General features: G+C 29.1%; 2 protein-coding genes across 3 annotated transcripts in view; one reads left to right on the forward strand and one right to left on the reverse strand.

The window, feature by feature from the left end:
- The first annotated feature begins 674 nt into the window (after window positions 1–674).
- Window positions 675–5,762, forward strand: LOC132920810 (cysteine sulfinic acid decarboxylase). Of its 2 annotated transcripts, none has more exons than XM_060983501.1 (8): window positions 675–832; window positions 911–1,379; window positions 2,683–2,917; window positions 3,528–3,747; window positions 4,408–4,555; window positions 4,650–4,878; window positions 4,987–5,181; window positions 5,326–5,762. In XM_060983501.1, exons 2-8 carry the CDS (start codon window positions 955–957, stop codon window positions 5,497–5,499), a joined length of 1,626 nt encoding a protein of 541 aa, XP_060839484.1. In that variant the 5' UTR covers window positions 675–832; window positions 911–954; the 3' UTR covers window positions 5,500–5,762. The 2 variants fall into 2 exon arrangements, with proteins under 2 accessions (XP_060839484.1, XP_060839485.1); XM_060983502.1 differs by having other exon boundaries at window positions 677–843.
- A 6,367-nt stretch (window positions 5,763–12,129) lies between these two features.
- Window positions 12,130–25,182, reverse strand: part of LOC132921127 (F-box/LRR-repeat protein 16) — a 34,792-nt gene continuing 21,739 nt past the window's right edge. Inside the window, exons 3-5 of the mRNA XM_060983980.1 lie at window positions 16,726–16,921; window positions 15,101–15,249; window positions 12,130–14,145 (exon numbers count right to left, since the gene is read on the reverse strand). Of these exons, the coding sequence (XP_060839963.1) occupies window positions 13,997–14,145; window positions 15,101–15,249; window positions 16,726–16,921 (494 nt within the window). The 3' untranslated portion in view covers window positions 12,130–13,996. The remainder of the gene's footprint in view (window positions 14,146–15,100; window positions 15,250–16,725; window positions 16,922–25,182) is intronic.

A 25,182-nucleotide genomic window follows, 5' to 3' on the forward strand; every position in this document is an offset into this window, starting at 1 on the left:
AACTGAGTGACATATTGTCACGAAGCGATCGCTTAAAATCGCACAATAATCATTCGGTCTAGATGCCGTAATTACATATCCAATTGTCATATGTTTATTGTTTAGGACCTTAGGTCCATATTTTACAAAATACATACAATCTTCACCGCGACTTACCCATCACAATGTTGACTCGATGTCATTTGTACTTGGGTTTAAGTGTTTAACCGCACTTATGCATAGAATCGTGCTAAGTCTCGTGGCATAACCCAAGTCATTCCGTGAGTCATGATGCGTACCTACCTCAGCAGTATAGGCAGTTGGGAACCGTTTACAATCCGCGCATTATTCGCAGTGGACGAATTAGAATGATCTAACAATTAATATTATATATATATATATACCTCCTGCATACATATCATAATATTTTGGTAGTGCGGTAAAAATTAAAACCGCGAACAGAACGACCGCGCAATTATAGATCCGTTCGGCACCACCATTCATCTTAATTAGTTTTGATTAAACCTATTATATTATTATTATTAAGTTTATGATGTTGCTATATTATTTATACATAATATACAACCCATTCGACCGTCAGAAGCAGGCGGGGAAGAGATTTTCAAAATCAAACTCACCGCGTTCGTTCATTAACCTTCACCGTCGCGCGGACCGTATAAAAGCGCCGCAGTCGGCCGTGCGCCGGTTCAGTATAGTCATTACTCATACCGACACGACGGCACTTATCCGCAGAGTGTTTGCAGCGTGCAATTGCAGAGCGGCATAACAGCAGCATTTAACGACGCACTCCGAAGCGATCGTATTTCGGCCGAACGTAGCCGGAAAAAAAAAGGTATACTAAATGTAATATCATTGTCATCGTTTTGTACCATGTTATGCGGTCATCGAAGATAATACTTTTATTTTACAGTGTTATTTTATCGCAAAACACAGTATATTATTATAGTCATCGCCATGCCTATCGTCATGCCAGTCGCGTCGGCGCCCACAGATTACGCGACCGCGCGCCCGGTCGAGTTAATGGTAACCGCGTCCGGGGTGCAGGTTGTCCAGGACGAGACGCTCGGCGGCAAAGGCCCGTCGCTGGAGTCGCTGTCGGCGGCAGTGTGCGGATACCAGAGCGCGCCGAACGCGGCCGACCACGAGGCCTTCATCCGGGACGCGGTACGCCTGATGCTCGAGCAGGCGGTATTCCGGGGAACAGACCGCCGGCGCCCTGTGCTCAACTGGAAGAGCCCGGAAGAGCTACAGGCCGCATTCGACTTCACGTTGGACCGTTCACCCACCACCCACGGCCACTTGTTGCACTTGATTGAGGACACCATAGAGCACAGCGTCAAGACCGGACATCCATATTTTATTAATCAACTGTTCTCCAGGTGAGTACGCGAGGTAAGCCGCAATTACAGGGGGCAACAATGAGGGGATGGATGTTAGATGATCCGAAGCACCCTAAGCATTTACTATACATTTTTTTGTACTTAATATTTTTTTATTTGAGTTTATTGTTAAATCGTTATTATTGTGTGATGTAGTGAAGAGACTATAATATAATAGACATATTATATTACAGCAGACGTGATTAAAGACGAATAATAATATTAAATGTGATATTTATAAACTATAAATTGAAAAAAAAATATCTGACAAAATAAGAAACGTTTTGTACTTTTATTATTAGAATATTACAACAATATGTTTATTATTTACTATTTTTTGATAGGTATTAATGAAAAATAATTTATAACATTATTTACCAGATTATTAGTTCATACATTTTTCTTACCTTAAAATATATATCGTCAATATCATTTATACATACATACAACTTACTACTTAGGTGAAACTAAGTATTGTAATATAGTATAAAATATAAATGAATCTGTATTTTACATTAAATTTAGTAATATTAAAGTTGGTCTCTTTTTATTTTGAAACATTCAAATAAATTAATAGTATTATAACTAGAAAACGGATTTAAATGCTCTAATAAACAAGAAAAATACGATTTAATGAACACATAACAGATATTTTTTTTAAAAATGCTCTTAAAATTATTTTTAACATGGAATAAATTTGTTTAATTATATAGATTTTTATTCTTAAGTATTAACTATTCTTATCATTGTCATTATCTTCAAATTCTCCTTTCTTCTTTTTACTCTAAAAATTATTGCCAAAAAATGAATATACAATTTAGATATATAAATAAATTCTTTATACTTTTATCTTGTGTTTCATAATAGCACTGTATAATCAGGAGCTGCTTAATTTTTATCGAATTTTATCAATCCTATATAAAAATGACTTAAAAACATAAAAAAGTTTTAAAAATGCAAAACAAATGCAAAATAAAAGTTAATTTTTTTAATTTCTTGATGTAGGTATGTAATGAACTTTGTGCTTGGAAAGACATGTTTTCAGAAAAAATGCAATTTGCATTTAAATCCGTTCCCTAGTTATAACTGTGCGTGGGAAATCTTTCCCATCCCTTCTTTTGCAATTCGAAATTTCAAAACTAGTCTATTGTCTATAGTCCCTCCCCCACAAAAAAACTTATAAAAGCATTAAGCAATATAATCTAGGTATAATATGCTACATGTAATCGACTGATGACTGTGGATGGACTAACTATATGTCTATTTTTATAGGTATACTTACTATGAATTGTATTGTTTGTAGCGTCGACCCTTATGGTCTGATCGGTCAATGGCTGACCGACGCGCTTAACCCGAGCGTGTACACGTTTGAAGTGGCGCCTGTTATGACCATCATGGAGGAAACGGTCTTGAGGGAAATGAGGAAGTTCTTGGGATACCCCGATGGCAATGGTGATGGTATATTCTGTCCGGGCGGTTCAATAGCCAACGGCTACGCGATTAACTGTGCCAGGTTTTCTGCTTTCCCTGAGGTCAAGGTAGGTTACAATCTAAGTTAGGGCTGTTATACTTACTATATTATACAATACACGTTTTGTGAAGACAACATACAGCCTCTTCTTCTATTATACGTCCATAATAAGTTAATTGTTTACAGACATAATATAATATATACGCGTACCTAATATCGAGTAAAATTGTACGGTCTTATAATACAGTATATAACCTCGATAAGACAGAACTTCGGTAAAACGGAAATCCTGATAATACGGAAAATTTCTTTGGTGCTTATTTTCAAATTTCATTTTTTTGAACAGAAAAATTGCATGGTCCCAAGCGATTCCGTCTTATCGAGGTTTTACTGTAAGTAGATTCGAAATTATCCTAATGTAACACTCAACAATATATAAATCATATTATTGATTTTTGATTTGTCTAAGATAACGGTTTCATGATACGAATTCTTGACGTCAAAATGTATAGTTTTATTCATGGATCCGTTCATATTCACTATTCAACAACAATAAAAAATGCTAAATTATAATTTCAAACATAATTTTTAATTATTTATCAGTTGTGGAATAAAAAAAAAAATATTTTGTTATAATATTGTCAATTATTTAAATGTATATAAATACATGTTAATAGACAAAAGGGATGCATGGATTACCGAGGTTAGTAGTGTATACGTCAGTCGATGCGCATTATTCTATCAAAAAATTATGTGCATTCGAGGGAATTGGTTCGGATAATTTGTATTTAATCAACACAGACGCCAAGGGAAAAATGGATGTGGGTCATTTACGACAGCAAATTCAACGAACATTAGAAGAAAAGGCAGTTCCTATTATGGTGTCTGCTACTGCAGGTAAAGTTCGGAGAGTTTTATTGTATTCATTAATTGTAGTATCAGTAAACGAAATATTGAAGTTATTATATTATTAAATTTAGCCATTTAGGTATCTAAATATATTAAATAAAGATATACATAGGTTATAAGTGCGTCGTAATTTCACAACGTATATTATAGAAAATCAAAATAATAATAGTCGTATAATTTCAAAATAATTGTATAACTAAGCTTATGTATAGTAATTTTAATAATACACCTATCATTTTTAAACGATTTAATTTTATATTAATAAAATATGTTATGATTATAATGAATTATCAGTTATTTTAAAGTGAAAACGTTAATAATATTAACATTTAGAAACTAAAAACAGTTTTAATAGTAAATGTTTTATGGAGTTTTAAAGTTTTTTAATCTAACGTATAATTTTACTTGGAACAAAACCATTTATTTAAAAAAAGTGAAAGTATAACGGTTAATCAAAGACCTCGAACCTTTTAGTATAAATTTACTAATGATAGTAATTAATAGGCTATCATCGTGAAAACCCCGTTGATTGGTTGTAGTACCGATAAATAATTAATATTGTACAGTGACCATTGACATCGAGTTACATACTTTCTCGGCAATGAGGAATAATAAATTATAATTGGTATTACGAATAAAAAATTGCAGGTACAACAGTCCTGGGGGCGTTTGATCCGATAGCGGAAATCGCTGACATTTGCCATGAATACGGAATATGGTTACACGTTGACGCGGCTTGGGGAGGCGGAGCTTTAATGTCTAAGAAACACAAGCACCTGTTGACCGGAATCGACAGGTACCTAGAATAAAATAATAATAAATTAACACATCATAAAAAATTATGTTGAAATTAAATCGAGTGACTAATTGTTGTTCCTTATCCCTTGCAGAGCTGACTCGGTCACCTGGAACCCTCACAAAATGCTCACTGCACCACAGCAGTGCTCAACATTTTTGACCAAACACAAAAGCGTACTGACCGAAAGCAATTCTTCTTGCGCTCAATATCTGTTCCAAAAAGACAAGTTCTATGACACGACGTATGACACCGGCGATAAACACATACAGTGCGGCCGCCGGGCGGACGTGTTCAAATTTTGGTTCATGTGGAAAGCCAAGGTACGCTCTAACATTTGGCGATCGGATATGGATATCCACACAAAAAAATCGTTTTACGTAATAGTTATTTAATAATACTGATCTGTTTTTCTTATTTTCATTACGCAGGGAACAGACGGACTAGAAGCGCACGTTGACGAAAATTTCGACAACGCCAAATACTTTACTGAGATGATACGGAACAGACCGGGTTTCAAATTGGTACTAGAAGAACCAGAGTACACAAACATAACGTTTTGGTATATACCACCGAGCCTGCGTGGACGTCAGAACGAACCGGATTTCAAAAATAAATTACATAAGGTATGTATTATGATATTCGAGGGTAAAAGCAAAAAATAGAATGATCAGTTATTCAATTTTTTAAACGGTATTAGTTATACTTGTAAATATTATATAATTAACCCACGAGCACACTATATATACGTACTCCATCGGTGATTACAGGTGGCGCCGAAAATTAAAGAGAGGATGATGAAAGAAGGAACAATGATGATCACGTACCAGCCAGTCGACGATTTGCCGAACTTCTTCAGACTTGTACTTCAAAACTCGTCGTTAGATCAATCTGATATGGATTATTTCGTGAACGAAATTGAACGGCTGGGTTCGGATTTATAATTATTCGTTGTTAGTTCCTGATATAGATTTTTAATATATTACATTTTTCACGTGCTATGTATTGTTTACATACAAGCGCGATAGGTATACTAAATTATATTGTTGTATTATTATTAAATATGTAAGCTCCAGCACAGCAGAGACAAAAAGAGTTTACTATTATTAGTGTTAAAATCAATGTAATATGTTACCAATTATAATTTATAATTTATATACATTGTGTATTGATATACTTGATAGTAATATATTTATTTAACTCTGTAGTTTTCTTTTGTATTTATTTTTCACTTCACAGTAGGGTTTACTTTTAAAAAGATACATACCTGCCGTTTCTGATGGAGTACAAGACGGGAAGTGTATATTGCACTTTTTCCAAGGTCTTTCGTCCACACCTAATCGGTAAAAAAAATAATAAAATAAAACACAACGGCCAAGGTCGATAATTTCTATTTTATTCATAAAGGAAGTACAATTAGCAATTCATTTAATATTTAAAATTATTAAAATAAGAAATAAAAATGAATTATTAAAAGTTAACTATCACAGTATTATTTATCTGGGATAAACGAGTGTTAGATACATGAAAAATCTAACAATTAGAACGGTAATAAAACATAAATATTAATTAATATTGTTATATCAGTGTTCATATTTATGAATAAAAATGATTTGAATAAAAAAAATATATATATCGATCCATTTTATTTTTATAAAACTTGTTTCCTGTTAAAATAATTTCAATTATTTAAAAATATATAAAACCATTTTGTGCAAAATTGAAACTAATTATTCATATAGTTTTATCTAAATGACATATTAGACTAGTTCCTAAACGTTAAATATAATAACAAACACAACGAATTTTATCACATTTCGTGGCTTATATATTCATATCTTATATTCAATGTTTGTATTGTTTTCGTCTGATACTGACATAACAAACATAACAATTGTGATGTGATATGCTCGATCGTATTATACTGAGTGATTTACAAAGCATGCTCACTCGCATTTTAGTTTCTAAAGTGTAATTTAATACGACTAAATGTATTATGTATATTGATCACAATCATGCGTTTTTTTGTGTCCTAACCTAACTTTGTGTCTATTAGAAAAAAATGCTTAGATTTTTATTTTACAGGGTGGTTTCTAGTAGCAAATTGGATGTATATAAATATTATAAATGGATAATGGATCTTATAAATATAGTTTTGATGGTGGTTTATTATGTGAATCACATAATTTTTCACTTCTAACTATATAAATATAATTTATGTCTATTAAAATCGTGTTTAATTTCTCAATTTAAAAATGGATTATTGGATATTTATCCAAAAAACTACTAAAATAAATTATGTGTAGTACGACAATAGTATACGAACTACTTACAACTTATTATACGTAATACGAAAGTAAAAATTGTGTAGTGGTAAATCAGTAAATTACTATTAAAAAAATTATATTTTATTATAATATAAATAAATTATGTATATTATATAATACCTGCATAACCTGTCTACTCCAGGAAAAAAATTAACAAATATAAAATACGGTGCTAAATTTATTTATTTATTCGATCTATCTCAGTTTTAGTATTTAGTTCACGGACTAATTGGCATCGGTGTATTCTGGTAGGTATGTGAGTTAATTCGATCGAGATGATGGATATAAAGAACATAATATATTTTCGAATGCGATTCAAACTACTGACTAAATTTTCCTGTTATATCAAAAAACAACATATAAAAATTTGATCAAAATAGATGGAGTAGTTTTTGAGATTATAAGCTACAACACGAGAACAGTGTCTTATGTTTATATTGTACATTAGAATAACAACAAATAAATTAAATGCCATTTTATTTTGTTTAAAAAAAATCCCATAACAATTCAATGCGAGTCCCAATTAGCTCGCAATTTTATTTATTAAAAGATATTATAATTTTAGATTATGAGTGAAGCATCAACCCAAGGTATCGATTGAACAATTTGTTTTTTTAGTTGGGTTAATTTAAGGTTATGTGCGATTTCTCTTAAGTAAGGTCTCTAGAAATTAATTTTTCTAACTTCACTTGTAAAATATATATTTAGTTTTTAATATAATTTATTTTATTCAAAATTATCAATTTGTATAATAGATTTATACAATAATACCTCTTGTAAAGCTTGTTCCTGTTTAAAAATTTAATAAACTTCCAAATAGTTACGTGGTTTGCTCCTAATGCTAAATTAAATTCATGGTGTCGCTGAAATACTGTGTCGAATTAAATTATCTGTATTGATTATAAACGAACCGTGTAGATGCAAGTACAAAATACAATTATTATCATCCGTCTAACATCGTTCGAGGGAACCGGGAAAATGACTATTTTAATTAGTTTTTTACGAAGATGATTTTATCCGAAATATTTTTCACTAGAGATAAATTGACGGATTTTTTTTTACGTAGATATTTCGACTGTAGATATTTTTTCGTATAGTTCCTAGTATATATGTATATTGTTTAGTGTTTAGACGAAAGGACGCGATTAATTAATTTCGATTTTGTATGAATGATGTGGTTTTGAAGTATTTTCTGCTCGGTAAATAGTTACAATATCAATATGTCTGTAACCATAACAATAATAAATGTTAGTTTTTCCGTCATAGTCGTCACACAATACGTCATAATAATATTGCAGTTCAGTGATAAAACTGTAAAATATAGTATATACAGGTTCTTGTATCGTACAAAGAGCACAGACACAGTGTTATAAAAAAAAATATTGTGTGCGTTGCCAGCGCTGCACAATAGGTTTTTCACGTCGCTGATCGTACGCCGAAAGCAGTGATCAGAGGTGTCATTGCGACAAACGTATAAAATAAATATACGTGGGTGCAGTCTCGTAAATGGTGTTTATAAGTTTTCGATGACGAGTGAGAAGAGCAGGAAATCCTTCGAGCTCGGCAGCGGCGGTGGGCCAAGACGATCGGACGTGGTGGTGGCGGCGGAGAAGTCTCTCTCGGAAGTCTCTAGGCCTGATAATGAAAACGAGAAACACCCGCGAGGCGTAATAGAGGATACACTGCAGTACGCCACCGCCATCTTCGATTCTGCAGGCGGAGAGAAAGCGGACGACGAATTTTCGGCGCGTACACCACAGTGGCGGCGGACCGCTACCCGGAACGACAACGGACAAACGGCCGAAATTCTGGCGGCGGCGGAATTGTACGCATGCGACCGGGGAACGGTGCAGGCGTTGGCGCACACGCAGTTGGCACCCGGTGACCGGACCACGGTGGACGCGTGGCTGGACAAGTTGGACGAGTGTAGCGATTCTGACGTCCGGTCGCAGTACGCCGAGTTCCTGCTGAGGGCGGTGGCCGGCGGGAGTATGCGCGTCGAACCGTTCTGGGGCCGATCTCCGCCCGGCGGCCCGCTCAGACGGCTCGGCCAGCGGGATGCCCATTCAGCGCTACTGTCACAGCAGTACTCCGGTCAGCGGTCGACTCGACCCGACCCGGCACTGCAACGAGCAACACCGACCACCCGACAAACGTTTTACGAACGTCAACCGATGCCCGAGGACGGTACGATCTGTTATGCAGCCGCGTTTAGCGACATGTTTTAGATACGTATAGTCTGTGACAGACTTACCGCGGTGTCCTCTATGACAGCACAGTTATTATATATGATAACACAAAACTGCAGACATATGAATAGCGAAATTAGAAATTAAAATTCGATAAATAATTTTTATCATACGTTTTAAACACGACAAGTCTTATTATATATTACGTCTTCTATCATAGCAGATGACGCTCGCCCCCCTTTTTCTCCTAAAATAATTCAGTTATTTAATACCTGATTTTGAAATTTTGAATTATGTTTATTGTTTAAAGACTATGGGTTTAAGTTGTTGAGATTTTTTGTACCCCTTAAGCAGTGTCTTGTGAAGATATAAACTTCGGTTTGTTTCAAATGACAACTTACCTATAATTCTACGACAAATTATTTAGCCGATAACTTTTCGAAAATATTTAAAATATTCAATATCAAATTTTAATTTTTGATTTCTTTAACATTATAAGGTTATAATAGGTCCATGATAATGCGTTGGCAGGATATGAGGCTATGGTAATTTGAAAATGTTTGTAATTTATATCAATATTTAAAATTTGTAAAAATGGTTCAAGTATAATAAATAGGTATAGTACCTATACTTATCCGATATTACGTCTATTTTATATTTTTGTAAAATCATTTTTAATGATTATTATCCTTGATATAAATTTTTAACAACTAAAAAACTGTTTGTTCTAATTTTGTTATAGTATGTAAATATTTAAGAAAAATTATCCACTAAATAAATTATACTATTTACAGTAGAAAAGGGAGGTAATTAAAAATAAAACATACCTATTCTTAATTTTACACTGAAAACAGGTCTAAAAATGTTATAATATGAGCTTTATCCGTTTTATTTTGTTTCAATATTTTTATACTTTATAATACATAGGTATTGTGTTTTGTTGTAATTGTTGAGATATAATAATTTAAAGTTAGAATTTCACATAAAAGAGGTTGTTCTTCGAAAAACAGAAGTTTTTATCATTAAAAACACTTATTAAGTAGTATAAAGAATATCGAAAATATAATTTTAGTATATATATAGGTATAACCTTAGTATTTTTAAATTTACTAAAATCAGAATTTAAATAAATTTATTATTAAATACCAAATTTGGGGGTGAGCATGCTTGGCGAATTGCACTGTATAATAAAACTAGAGTGTTATAAATTATCTGATAACTATTTATAATTCCGCAATCGATATAAATGTAATTATATAGGCTACACGTATAGGTGTTACCGGTGTCCGACTGACGAATCATATTATCATAGATGTGCTTTAGTGCGACTACGCCAAACGTTCACATATTATTTTGTGTATTTGCGAAGATGAGCGATATTTTGAATAATATTTGCGTGTGAAGTGAGTCGTGTCAATCTTCATGGAAAAGTATGCTAATTGTATAGTGACTGTGACAGAGACGTGAAGAGGACATTATATTTTTTATGCCTTATGTTAATATTATAGCTATAAAACTGCCGTATAATAGTTTTATGGTTCTCATGACTATATAATTATAGGTATTACCTACTATTTATTAAGAATAATAAGAATATTATAGCTTATATAAATTATAAATATTATAATAATGACGAATAGTCATGCATCAGTAGTTTCGCAGTGGCTAATGCTCACTGTGTTCTGGTTTGTAAAAAATATATGTAATTAACAATCACACAAATTATTTTGTAAAATAAAAGAAATAAAATAACAGAAATATTTCGGTTGAAAATTTGAATTGAAATGGTGATATTATACAGAATAGTAGAATACAGATTTAAAAGAAATTTAAATTACGTTACTAAGATACGATATACGTGAAATTTCCTTGACAAGACTTCAAATACAATGGATAACATTCTAGGTGTAGAGCTTTGCACATTAAGTAAAGTCACATTAATTGAATGAATTACATCACTAGACACTATAGTCAGTACTCAGTATTCACCGTAAGTATAGAAATATGCATTTTATAGTGAAGCGTACCCAAATAATAATAAAATTATGTTCTATCCGTCTAGCTAATGCATAATTATATGACAATAATCTTTCGTTCAGAAGATCCATATACCTACTATTTTTAGTCTTGTTAACAAAAGTAAACAAGAATAAAAACAATTATTTTTATTTTTTTTTATTAGATAATCTGCCCAGTTGAGATATTAAATTTAAAAATAATAGTATTATCTAGGGTCTCGTGAATATATAAGCTTTTATTGATATTTTAGTTTTAAATAAGTTATGATAATTTTACATTGTATTATTTTTTTAAATTTTAAATTACTTACTTATAAGTTATAACTTTATAACTTACAACAGCTGCAACCATAATGTTTATATTGCAATAGTATTTAGGTACTATTTAATAAGTATATTACCTACTTACATAATCTGCATAAATTCTAATACAAATCCTAATTTATTTATCTGCAGGATTACAGGTCATAACTTAAAATAGTTATTATATCAGTTAATTTAGTATATTTTCATTATATCATTATATCAGTACACATATACTACAACTTAACCGTACATATTAAATTTCAATAAGATTGCCACTTTTTCTTATTTAAGTTATATTAATTATATTGGTCATTTTCGGCTCAGTGTTTACCAAGTTACTTATATAGTATATTATATTTAAAAAATGATTTTTCTTAAGTACATGGTATAAATTAAATTAATTAACTACAAAAAAAAAAAATTACAGTTCAAAATAAAATGATTAAAAGGGGAGACATGTTAAAGTACAAACAGTATATGTTAACATATAATTTATTTGTTTTACATGTTCTAAAATTTTTATTTGCATACTAAATTGTATAAAAACTAAAAAAGTAAGTATAAGATAATTTATTTCACTGAGCACATTTATTGAAAAATAAAATAAGAAATTTTCTTAAAATAATTCATAAATGTAAACCTGTATTAAAAAAACAAAATAATGGTTAGGTCAGATTTTATCATTATAGCAAAATAAAATAAATTGCAATGTATTGCATAAAAAACAATAAAAACAATTTTTCAAGTCTTTTATTATTTTTAAATGTACAACCAACAGTTTTCTCTAAATTACTTAAACAGATATAATTATATTTGTATTTTTTTTTTATATACTATTTTAGTATCATTATAAATAATATTCACAACACTATATAATAACTAATCACAAAAAAAAATCTTTCTAAACACTAAATTTGGGGAAAATTTTCAAAATATAACATTTTATATGTCGCACACAGATTACATTTTTTATTTTTGCATTGTCATGACAATTGTTTAATGTATTTTTAATACTAGGTTACCTATTAAAAAGGCATTATCAGTCTTTCATTATGTACATAACTGATCTTCGAAGGTGGTTAGAACAGTTTAGATATATCTAAAAATATATATTTCATAAAGAAAAATAGTCTTCATTTTTAACTTTTTAAAATACACATTTAAAGTATACAAATCATTGTGTAAGTAATTAACCAAAACGAATAGCTTTAAATAAATTTAGTAATATTCATAACACGTGTAAAATTTAAAACGCGAATAATCAAAACTAAACCTAACTTGATGTATACATGACTGACATTTTACAATTTACGATAACGAATCGAATAGACATTTTTATTTTTCTCTATATGATTATACATATTGAATCCACCAGGAACTTTATTGTTATTTGTTATACTTTTTTTTATCTTATAGTCTTTTAACGTTGAATATTCAATAAATATACCTATTGTTTATTTCTTAAACATTACAAATAAATAAACGAAGAAATAATAGATATTGGATATTTTACATGTATAGCGAGTCTGTTAAAAACATTTTTTTTCATCTTCAACCATTATATAATAAATTTTGTTTTGCTAAAATTCTTCATTATCAAATATCAACTTAAAGATAAACATATTTACAACTTTGGTAAATCGTTAATTCTAATTGCACATTTATAATTTAATTAATAATTATGTATTAATACATATATAGGTTATATTATATTGTATTAGTTATTTTAGTTTATAAATGGTTATTGGGCTGGTAAGTTAATTAATTATTATTACACATTATAAATTATATTCAAAATTTAAGCGTTGAAATCTGTATTATCTAAGTATACAGTTTTTCATTATTTCACAATTTAAATAATTATCACACGCACCTACATCTTAAATATTAGTGCCAAATCATTATAACCTAGACAAAATGTATTGTATAGTAGTCTGAAGGCTAATACTTTTTTTATCTATATTTGGTTCATATTTATAAACTATTTTTTTTTTTTATAAACTACAAACTCGTAAATGCTTTATGATATTGTCTTATGATAATAATACCATAATTTTATTATATTTTTTTTCTATGATCAGCCAATTTATTTTTCCTTGACATAGACTTAAAGTTAATGGTTTACTAAAAAACGTTAAATTAAATATTATATTTTTTAATTATTGCACATTTCGTACATGCTTATTAGTTATTAGTTTATTACAGTTAGTCAAGTTTGGAAATGGCCATTAATATATACTTAAACACCTAATCACAATAGTGTTTTTAGGCAAGAATGACTTAATAGTAGGTGTGTACAATATTGTAATTTTAAATTTTTAACCCAAAATCAATTAATTCCAAAAGTTGAAATAACAAAAAATTATGCTTAAAACAACAATCTTATAAATTAGAATAATTAAATTAAAAAATAAATGTATTGTGGGAAGTATGATATGTGTGCGGACATTATAAGTATAACAGACTCAAAACATCTACTGGAAATTGAAATTCAAGGATGTTTAAAAAAGTAAAAAATAAATAAACAATCAATCAATCAAAAAAGGAATAAATAATAATTAACAACTCTCCATTATTGTCGTGTTTACGTTCTATGAATATTTATCTGACGATTAAACATGATGGTAAATGCTCATGCAAATATTCCAATAATTCTGGTGATGCACCAGCACAATTTGTCAGTTCTAATTCTTCTAAATGTCGCATTTGAATTAAACTGGATAAACCACTGGAGGTTAACAAATGACAACCTAAAAATAATGAATTTCAGTTATAATATTAAATCTTAATAGTACCTAATAATTTATGTATGGTTAATTTACACTGCTTTTAATAAAAATGCAAAATTAAACACTTTATAAAATGTTAGATGCATAGAAATGTTGGTACTGGTTTATTACCCTAGCCGCGACGAGTGAAAACTTTATAGCCTAAACTCAGGTTTGTTATCTCCCCGCCATCCATAGTAATAATAAATACATGGGGGGTTTAAACAAAATCAAGTTAATCATAGATATAATTTCGCGGACCCTAACTTAGGAGCCCACTTAAAAAATGTTGAGAGAGTGTGAGGTTCAGCCAAATGGGGCAACAAAAAACGTAGAGGAACAGAATTTTTTTAGACTCGTAGGTACATGGTGGAATTTATGTGACGATCAAAACTAAATAATAGTGATCCATTTGAAACGATTCTAAAAGATATAGCAGAGTTTTATGAACCATAGCCGTGAATCATAAACATTTTTATACATTTCTAAATTTATTATTAGATTATTAGAATAAATTATTATTAGATTCATAAATATCAATAAATAAACTCATTATTTTGAATTTATATGATGTCGGGGAGATAACAAATCTGAATGGCGGGGCTATAACAAACCAGTACTGAAATGTTTGTAAGGGTAAATGGACCCGTAAAAATATTCATTACAGTACCACACCTGACCTTAAAAATTATGAACATAGTAAATAATGTCTTGTGGTATAATCATTATTATGACCTAATATTACGGCATTAATGTAAAAACAAAACTATTCACGTTTATCTCGAATAAGACTTACAACATTTTAAATTTATCGATCGGAAATTTGTTTGGTATTGATATCCTCCTCCCTAGCTACATATATTTTTTAAATGTTTTAATATAAATATGTTTTAAAATATAGCAGTATAGCACATTATAGTTATTACTTATTATTTACCAGCAAGTGAGAGTATCCTTAGATGACGCATGCCACATAAGTGTTGTATGCTAAAATTTCGTAGTTGTGAACACCAACGTAGAAATAACGCTTGTAAACATATCATTGTTGATATATACCCTATACCAATGTCAGTAATGTGTATGCACCTAAAAAATAAAAACAAAATGATTTATATATTTTCTAAAAATTAAAGTTTCCTATAGTCATAAACATAAATATAATATAAAAATCATTCACGTGAATAAGTTTAAAATAATTTACTGCGATTAAACAATAGTTATAACACTTATAACACATACATAATTATTGCATATCATAAAATACGGTTTGTTATAATAGAACCTCTAAAAATGTATTTATTTGACATAATTTTGACATGGTATTATATATTATGATATTTTTAATGTCATTATGAAATCCTAAAATAAAGTTTAAATAACAATAAAAACTAAATTTATTTATTTTTTCAGTCACTTATCAAAATAAATTACTTCAATATTTGTTTCATACTTTTATATTAAAAAATAACTACTTATATAATTAATTATATATCTAGTTAAAAATATTTTACCATCTAAAAACTGTAAGACTAATTTCATATACTATCCTAAGTGTATCCTGTTTTTAATTTTAACCTTTTTCATAGCCCGAGTGCATCTGCAGTGTTATCGACAAATTATATTGAATAGCTCAAGTGCGCCCGCAGTCATATCAACAAATTATATTATTGAATATAATGTTTAATTTTTTCAGCTATGATTGTGAAGTACTGGAAATGGTGGGAAAATGCATTTAATTTTAACTTAGGATGTCAAAAATATGACCTTTTTTCTCCGGACGCTAATCGGGAGATACCTTATTACAGATATATTCGGAACATTAAAAAAAAGGTAATTTCTGAACGCACTCGGGAAACTCCTCGGAAGAAAGGTCACCGTTTTATTTAAGTGAAATAAATTATTTATTGATTATTATTCAATCCTACTTGAAAAATAAATTACTCGTATTAAAAAAAATATATTACAATTTAAATATAGGTAATATAATATATCCAAGGAAACATTTATTTGCTGATTCCAGTCTTAGTCTTATTTCTTCGTCGCTGTCAGCATTTTCATTTTCGTTGATAAGTATTTGAAGTTTGCCACCCTTTCAAAATTATAATTATTCACTTCCAGTCCAAGTCACTCCAAGTCTTATTTCATGATTGTAACTGAGTAATGGGAAGACAGGATTACAAAATATGTTTCGAGTTTGGGAGTAAATGACAGAGAAGAAATATCTCAAGATAGAGATAGATGGAGGCAAGTGGTTGTTGCGGCAATGGACCTAAATGGCCCGTAAAAGCCAATAAAGAAAGAAGAAGAAGAAGAATATACGAGTAATATATCCTAGACTGACAAATCATCTCCGATCAGAATCGTTTTTCGTATACAATGATACCTATCATTGCATTCAAATTAAACACATTCATTATAGTGACCTACTCTCTGTGACTCCACCCCTACTTATACAGCAGAGCAAGTTTTTATTTTTTCACTTTATTTGATCGTATAAATTGAACATTAATAATTTTTCTATTTGTGGTTATCACTTATCGTATTAAATTTATAGTATTTTACCTGTCCAAGACCAACTGTTCTAATCCAACTAGATCACAAGCAATGTATTCCAGAGCTGCATCGGTAACACGAGGACACCAAGATAAGTCTAAGATTTGTAATTTTGGCAGATTTTCGGCAATCAATTCGATCCCGTCGTCAGTGATTTTACTGCAGCCTGATAAACTCAGTACAGTAAGATTGGGAAGTGAGTGAACTGAAAATAAACAGAAATATGTAAATTATTATATTATAAATATAACTAACATCTTTAATTTAAGTTTAAAAAAATCAAAGTCTTAAGTAAAATAAATTATTTGTCTTTGCACATAAATTGTTTTTATTTGTTTTGAATTAAATATAACTACCTAAAAATGTGTACAAATATTTTACGAACAATTAATATTGGACAAAGGTCAATAAAAAGGGATAGTTTCCATGACAAAGTTTGATAATATTTTAAAACTGTTCAAACATACAAAATTAGATAAAATTAAACTACAAAAAAGTAGCTATACATCATAAATAATTAACTATGACTAATATTGTTATTAGATATTTTTTCCTTACACTAAAATATTTGTTTATGTATTATGAATATAATGTTATTTTTATTATAGGTATAATAGGTATTTATTATAGACACTGGTAGTACAGCAGCTAGCTAAGTAGATTGGTATTTCTGGGACATAGAGTATATTATGCACAGATAATTATTATATAGATAGATGATATCTGACATGAAATATGTATACATTTATAAATTATAATACACTGATTTTACTTTTTGAGATTTTTTTTTTTTTATAACCATATTCTATGGCTTATGATGGGTATATGTTCTATAAATCATTTAATCATATTACATAATATTATATAGTTCCGATAAATTAAAATTTTAAAAACAATACAGTTGTAATCCACAGTATACAATTTCTCCCGTAATACATATATTATATTTTATACAATTATAGGTTAAAGTATTTTAACATTATACACTAGAAATAACTGAAAATTGGACGGTACCTGCGAAAAAATAATTAAAGTGTGTTACCGCAGCTTGCAGAATTAAAGTTATTATTATTATTAACATTTGAATTACCTATATTATAATTTATGCATACTAAAAACTATATTGTGTAAGATCGTTCGTGCTTTAAAAATAATTCGTTTACGACAGAAATTTACTTATTGTATAATAATGATCAACAAATTAATATCTAAATATTATCAATATGTGTTAAGAATTCAAGATTCTCGATTTAATAAGCCGAAACTCCGCAGTGTAAGACATATAAAAACAGATACATAGTACGCATTGCTACGGTCGACTCTAATTAAGGAAGCATAAAGTACAATATAATACAATTGCCATTATTCACGTATACCCGTTTTCTTACTCTCGCACGAAGTACTCACGTATGTACCAATCAATTTAATATTATACATAGCTTATTAAGTATATATACAGGCACTTTACTGTATATTATAATATTTATATATAATAGGTATTATAGGTTATAGTATATTACACAGCGGAATTGCGTTTTTTATGCATGTCCGTATGTATACAGATTTAATATTCATTTCGGATCGATAAGAATATTATATATACGACGGGATATGTATCACGCGTTGCACGCAGCCCTTCACTGTAAATGTGTTGGGGTGACTATGAGTGTGTGTATATATATAATATTATATACTTTTCCTGGCGCGCTGAATCACGTGCCCTTGCCAACACACGACCGAGTGATGTTTAGTAACGATACCTACACGAGGGGGACGAAAACAGTCGCTATAAGCCTGTAACCACCCTTCCTTAAAAAAAAAAAAAATAAGGGACCAGGTGGTTCCGACTTACAATTACTATACATCATGTAGAGGATTTCGTATAATTTGTCGTATACTATACAGTGTTAAAAAAAAAGTCTTCGATAAAACGTTCATAATAATAATATTATATAAGTGTAGAATATATAGATGTATAGTGACTATACGTATATATACAATTCACGAATATTCGAAATCCTCATATAGGTATTATATACGGTGTACTAGTTATAATCGGCACGCGTCCGGGGTGAGTGTGTAATGTAATTTAGTATTACATACGAGTCGGGTCAGATCACTGCAGATTATTATAAACGCGTACACTGTGGTATACACATACCATTGGTTTGTTGTGATTTAGTATAGGATTCAAGTATATATGAACATTATTTGTACTAATTAATATTGTATTTAGTTTTTATGAAATAGTATCGATTCTTCGTATCCTCGAATATGCATTTATTCCAATCTTACAGACTTTTTGAATTTGTTTGATTTTTATGGCATTTAATAATAAAAATGGTACAAACCATTTTCGAGGTATGTATCGAAATCAAAATTTGATTGAGTATAGTTTTTATGATGATACACTTATAAGTTATATACTTGTTCAAGAGATAATAATATTATCTATTCTATTATCTAGCATCTAGCGTCCAGAGCTTGTTGACCTTTATTCACGATAAGCTTTCGGATGCTCAACAGCTACCCCTTCTTACTTATCGATGTGTAACAATCCTCAGTTTTCCGTCGACGTATACCGCCATCGTCTTTGAGCACGTTATTATTATGTTGCTTCTCTTGGAGCGATGATCGACCACGTTTTAAGTAAAACTGCAGCTTGACGTCCTTTCGTTACTTCGTTCGCCGTCGTCAGAGTACAAGTGTGTCAGTACCAACGACACATACGAACTCATTTTTGTGACGTTTTGAGTGGTCAACACGATCGTATAGTTGTATAGTTTCTGTAGAAGTACACCTATGAGTATTGATGACGTTGGTGTATACCGTCGTGTCTGTAGGACTGTAGATCACATTATTAGGAAATCGGGAGTACGAAAATAAAAAAATAAAAACCCGTATGCAGATTTAATCCTTTAGATCAGTCTTCGTCGGGATTACCCAGGGAAATCAAGTTGGTCATACTGAAAAGTATACTTTCAAACAATGACTGTGATTATAGCAGCTGACGCATTGTCAACCCCACAATAAACATAGTCTTACTCATGGGACACGGACTAAGAAGTCCCACGCTTAAAGAAGTTACTCGAGTTACTTCTTCATAATAAATAATTTTTCCTATGAAAAAATAAGTAACTCGAGTTATTCCTCCGAATAACTTTTTTCCCCGTGAAAAAAAAAGTTGAGTTTATTCTTCATCATACAACTATACTGTGGAAGTTTAAAAAACAAAAAAATGATGGTGATAATATTAAATTTAACCAAACAACATAGGTACAAATTAAAATTTTAAACAAAACATTCAAAATATGATTATAATTTAACCTTATAATCGTTCTACTGAAGAATGATAAAATTCGAATTACGAGTACTTCCCTTTTGATTGGGGAGAGTTAATATAATATCTTAGTCCGTGGTCTTTTTCTATGGGTCTACTCATACGTTGTCATTGAATTTAATTTTAATGTATAAGTTTTAATATCTATTATCACGGAAACAATGATCTTGTGCATCATTGTATTTATTTAGTGTTATTATTATTTTCCTGGGCGTTCATCATAAATATTAAATTAATTAATGATTATTGTTGTATAATATATTCAAAATGAGTGTACTAAGCACTGAGTTTATTTTCTAAATTTTAGAATTGTGCTCGACCGTATTCTCTCTAATTTAGTATTGTCGCACGATAGTGATCTAAAGTTTTTAGCGTTATTTTGTCACCCGTTCCTGTGTACAAAATGAATTATTTATCTGTGTTAGAACTTTTCAAAGTGTATATTTAACTGTTTAACCATCCTACATCAATTGCTCAATCCACGGGTACCTGGTGTTACAATATTTGATGTCTTACGAAGTACGGAATACAGATATTAGCAGTTCATTTTATAAATTTGAGTACCTGTATTAAGAACGAATTAAGAACCTACATAATATGGTTAAACATTATATATCAAATATATGTAAATTGGTTACAAATAGAGTATAGATAATCACTAAATAACTGAGACAAAAAAAAAAAAATAATTAACAACATTATTTTCATTAAAAATAATGTCCTAATACTATATTTAATATATCCAATTATTCAAATATTCTATGGATAAATTAACTATTATATTATATTAGAATTTATTTTGTATAATAAAACTTAAGAAATGATTACTTGTTTAAATTTTGATTTTTTAACGTACCTATCAATATTTTAAAACATTCATTGCTTAATAGGTAAATAATAATTCATAATAAAATAAAATAAAAATAGAAGTCCTGATTTAAATAAAAGTTTGTATTGTTACCCAGCAATTCGGGTAATTAAATCCATAATTATACTAATTAATAATTAAATTTCCATGAGCTAAAAAACATCAAAAATTATAATTTAAATAAAGTACAAATGGAAATAAGCATGCTTGGTGAATCACCCTTTAGGTACAGCGTTGTGCCGTGTGACATTACATGACTGGACACACGACATCGATTTTAACCACGTAGGTACTATAAATTTGTTCAGCAATAAATACAATAAACGCGTGTAGTTTTTACACGTTCACTCGAGGATTTCGAATATTTTTTTTTTTTATAATATATCATTTATCAAAGTCAGTCACTTAAATTGCATTTAATTTGGTGTCTTCGAAGTTTTTTTGTACACGTATTCTATATAAAACGTATATTTTTTTTTGTATGCATAAAAATACAAATATAACTAACTATTACTTTTTTTTTTTACATCATAATTTGAAATAAAAGTTGAACTCCCGCCATTATTTAATGTTTATTCTAGCCAATATAGGTATATAGGTATACGATAAAAAAAACTATGACATAAAGTTTATATATATTTAATATTTATTGAGTGAGTCAACATGTCTGAATGTGAAATATGTAAATTTCTTAAATAATAATTGAACCTTTGTTAACCCTGAATGTTAAGTCATTACATAGTGATATATACATATATATAGGTATTGTAGACAGCCCAATTATCATACTATACTTAAGTATTCCATTATACTTACATTATAAACTTAGATTATAATTGTTTATTATACACGTAGATTGATAAATAGATAGCTGATGTTTGATAGGTATATTATATTATATTATATATTGCAAGGTATATACCTTGATATATTGCATATTATATAAGATAATGTATTAAAATTAAATAAGAATAAGAGCTTCTATGTTTACATTCAAATTAATGAAGTACAAAAATTGTGCCGAACGATCGTTATTGCGTGTAAATTATTGTACGATAATAATTTAATAATTAGGTAATTAATATTTAAGCTTTACAAATGTATATTTTGCTTTAATATTGGGTACGTTGACATAATATTTTGATACAAAATTTGCTTTATTCATGATTATATGGGTTTACTAATTTTAAGTAGGTACTCGTATATCTACAATCTACTGTTATAAACTAAACTAAAATCAATATGTAAAATATCGTAAGAATTATAAAGGTATTGAAATTATAATTTATAATATACAGGTATAATAATCATCAAATTGTAAATAGTATTTTTTTTTTTTAGTTTATACGTATATAAAAGAATGAAATCATATTAAAAGAAAATTAAAACTTTACAAAAGTGTTTAACTCAATTATAACAACAGATCTTACTCAACTTACTTCATACTACGTAAAACTGAATTTTAAGTGTAAAAATATTTATTAGACCAAGAATAATATACCTGTTAAATAATAGCTATAATGAGTGATTTTCGCAATGAATCAGTAAACCCAATTTAAAAAAACTCGCCGCTGCAAAATAATGATGTATAATTATTTTTTAAATTTAAAATTAACAACTATCAATTGAGAAAAATATAACGTTGAGCACTCCTAAAAATATTTTAAAGATTTTGTTAGAGACAGCGCTTTGTTTTTACAGAGTTATTTTTAAACATTTTTTTGCAATTTTCTCATAAATTGACGTAGAATGTAAAAAATGACCTTTTTCATCTTCCATGTCACATTCAGAATCTTTAAAGGCACTACATAAAAAATATATCCGCATCAATGTAACACTTCTATACCTCGATTCTGTTCGAAATATTAAACAATTGGGAAATGTAAACAAAGTATTTTGATAACCTGTCCCAAATCAAATGTTTTAATAAAATTTAGTATCACAACATTATAATATAGACCATAAATCTGAAATTATTCAAAAGGAATTTAGAGGCCATTAACCAGCTTGGACGGAGCGGTAATTTACTAGCTACGGGGGAAACGTTCAAAATAGAATGTAATTAAATTTTTAAGTATTTATAAAAAAAGAAAAATTATAGGACTTTCGATTTGTACCACGTGAAAAGTAAACATCGTAGACTGTTGTTGTAGTGTAAGTTTTGTCGCAACAGTTTATTTAATTTCCTATTCGCCACCTCACTCGTAATGATAATTTGTTTTGCAAACCAATTATCATAATTCCTCCACTACACGGTAATTTCCGTTCTCGTTCCTAGGAAAACCGATTACCCATAAAGACTTTCATCTAATATACTACTATTGTGGCAGCCGTCTTGTGTAAAATAATGATACGTTGGTTATTTTCTGCGAGTGATAGAAGACGCAATATTAAATAATTTTTAAATCGTGTACCTAATAAATATTATATACTTTTCGATGTAGTTATATGTAATACATGGACATAATAATTAATGAAACAGTGCGCGTAGTCTTACCCGTGAACATAACGATTGTATGGCAATTAGCAACATAAAAATATTGGTGTCGACAGCCTGTTGTAATATTCAGCGAGTAAAAAAGTAATCATACCTGTTATATATTCCAACACACGCATTATAGACGACGCAAATTGTTTAATCGAATGAATCAGATATTATTTGTCGTTCGCCGTACATATTACTAGTTTAGTCGACTACAGTTTTGTGAAACCAGCTAGCTGGTAACGTTTTTATTCTATACAACCATTAAATATTATAATTTATAATGATCGTAGTTTTCATTTTCTTGTTTTGAATCTACGTTTTTATTTTTATTTTTTGAAATTATTATATTATTATTATTTGTCGATCTCTAAGAAGTTTTTTGTAGAACTGTAATAATTCACGGTTGTATAAATACAAAAAAATCACGTTTTTATTTAGGTCAATTTTTATTGAAGTATGATTTTTCTCAAAAAATTTCTCTTCACAAATAAAATGATAAATTATTTGCATGTCATATCCGAGTAGTACATTATATATTATTCTTATATTTAAATGAGCCTATAATGATTCCCATTATTATTAATTGTAAACTTTGAAAGATTATTTTATATTAAAATATTAAGTTATTTAGTTATGTACTATAAATATCGACGCTTTTTTATTATATTTAATATTATCAACATATTTTGTATTATAGTAATTATATATGTTGTGCTTATATGCGATTGCAATACAAGCAAATAAATACTTATATAATGAGTTCATATATAAAATTATAAACACATAAATATTATTATATTAAAGATTATAAAAAATCTGTTAAGTAATTAGGAAAAATGTTGTTAATTATTAAAATGTTCACCGAGCACCTTCTTCACCCTTGCCCACTACTCTTTATGACATAATGCAGATCTTTCACAAAATAAAATAAAAAATTTAATAATGCATCTGTTAAGCTCTAAATTTCAAGTATGTAAAATTATGGTAAATATATTTAGTGTAGGTAATATATAAAATACATAGACCTAAATTAATATTATAAGGATTGCACGTCCCATAAATATCCTGATAAAGGTAAGTGCTACCGTTGTTAGAAAGAAATATTTAATAACTGTACATTTGGGATGCATGTAATTTCCACCATAAGTACCTTTTTTTAGTGTAAACTCTGCTAAAAAAGAAAATCCGGTAAAAATATAAAATTAATACTTATAGTATATAACTATAAAAAAAAATAATAATCGTCCACATTAAAAACAGTTATGCGTAATAAACTAAAAAATATATAAAACTTAAAAATAAAAAGTTAGTTAAAATATAAAATTAATAATCTAACAGTATAAATTTAATATAATATAATAATTTTACTCTATCATTAGTGAGATATGTGTATTATGCTAAAAAATATATAAAACTTAAGAATATAAATAATAATTGTCTGAACAAATCAATAATACAAATTGTTATGTGTATTACGTCAAATAATCGTAATAAATAATAATAATTATAAAATATGTAGGTGTATTATGTTAAACTAATATCAACTTTAGTAATTATTTTGACGTATGACATCGCAACGGATGTCGGAGTATTTAATGTAGGAAGGTCTCAACATTGGCGAAGTTTCCATATACCCATTACAAGATAATATACCATATACCCATTTTTAAGAAAATAAAACTGGTGAAGTTTACATCAGACCTTTTCATTACCTTTTTATCTAACTGGTATTCTGCAGGTGGAGTTCACAATCGATCGTGCATATGATGGGAC

This window comes from Rhopalosiphum padi, chromosome 2 (genome assembly GCF_020882245.1).
Source record: "Rhopalosiphum padi isolate XX-2018 chromosome 2, ASM2088224v1, whole genome shotgun sequence".
Taxonomy (NCBI): Eukaryota; Metazoa; Arthropoda; class Insecta; order Hemiptera; family Aphididae; genus Rhopalosiphum; species Rhopalosiphum padi.

Coding starts and splice junctions, on each gene's coding strand:
- LOC132920810 (XM_060983501.1), top strand. CDS start 955: ATGCCTATCGTCATGCCAGTCGCGTCGGCGCCCACAGATTACGCGACC. Junction 4,556..4,649: donor CTGTTGACCGGAATCGACAG/GTACCTAGAATA, acceptor TATCCCTTGCAG/AGCTGACTCGGTCACCTGGA. Junction 4,879..4,986: donor GGTTCATGTGGAAAGCCAAG/GTACGCTCTAAC, acceptor TTCATTACGCAG/GGAACAGACGGACTAGAAGC.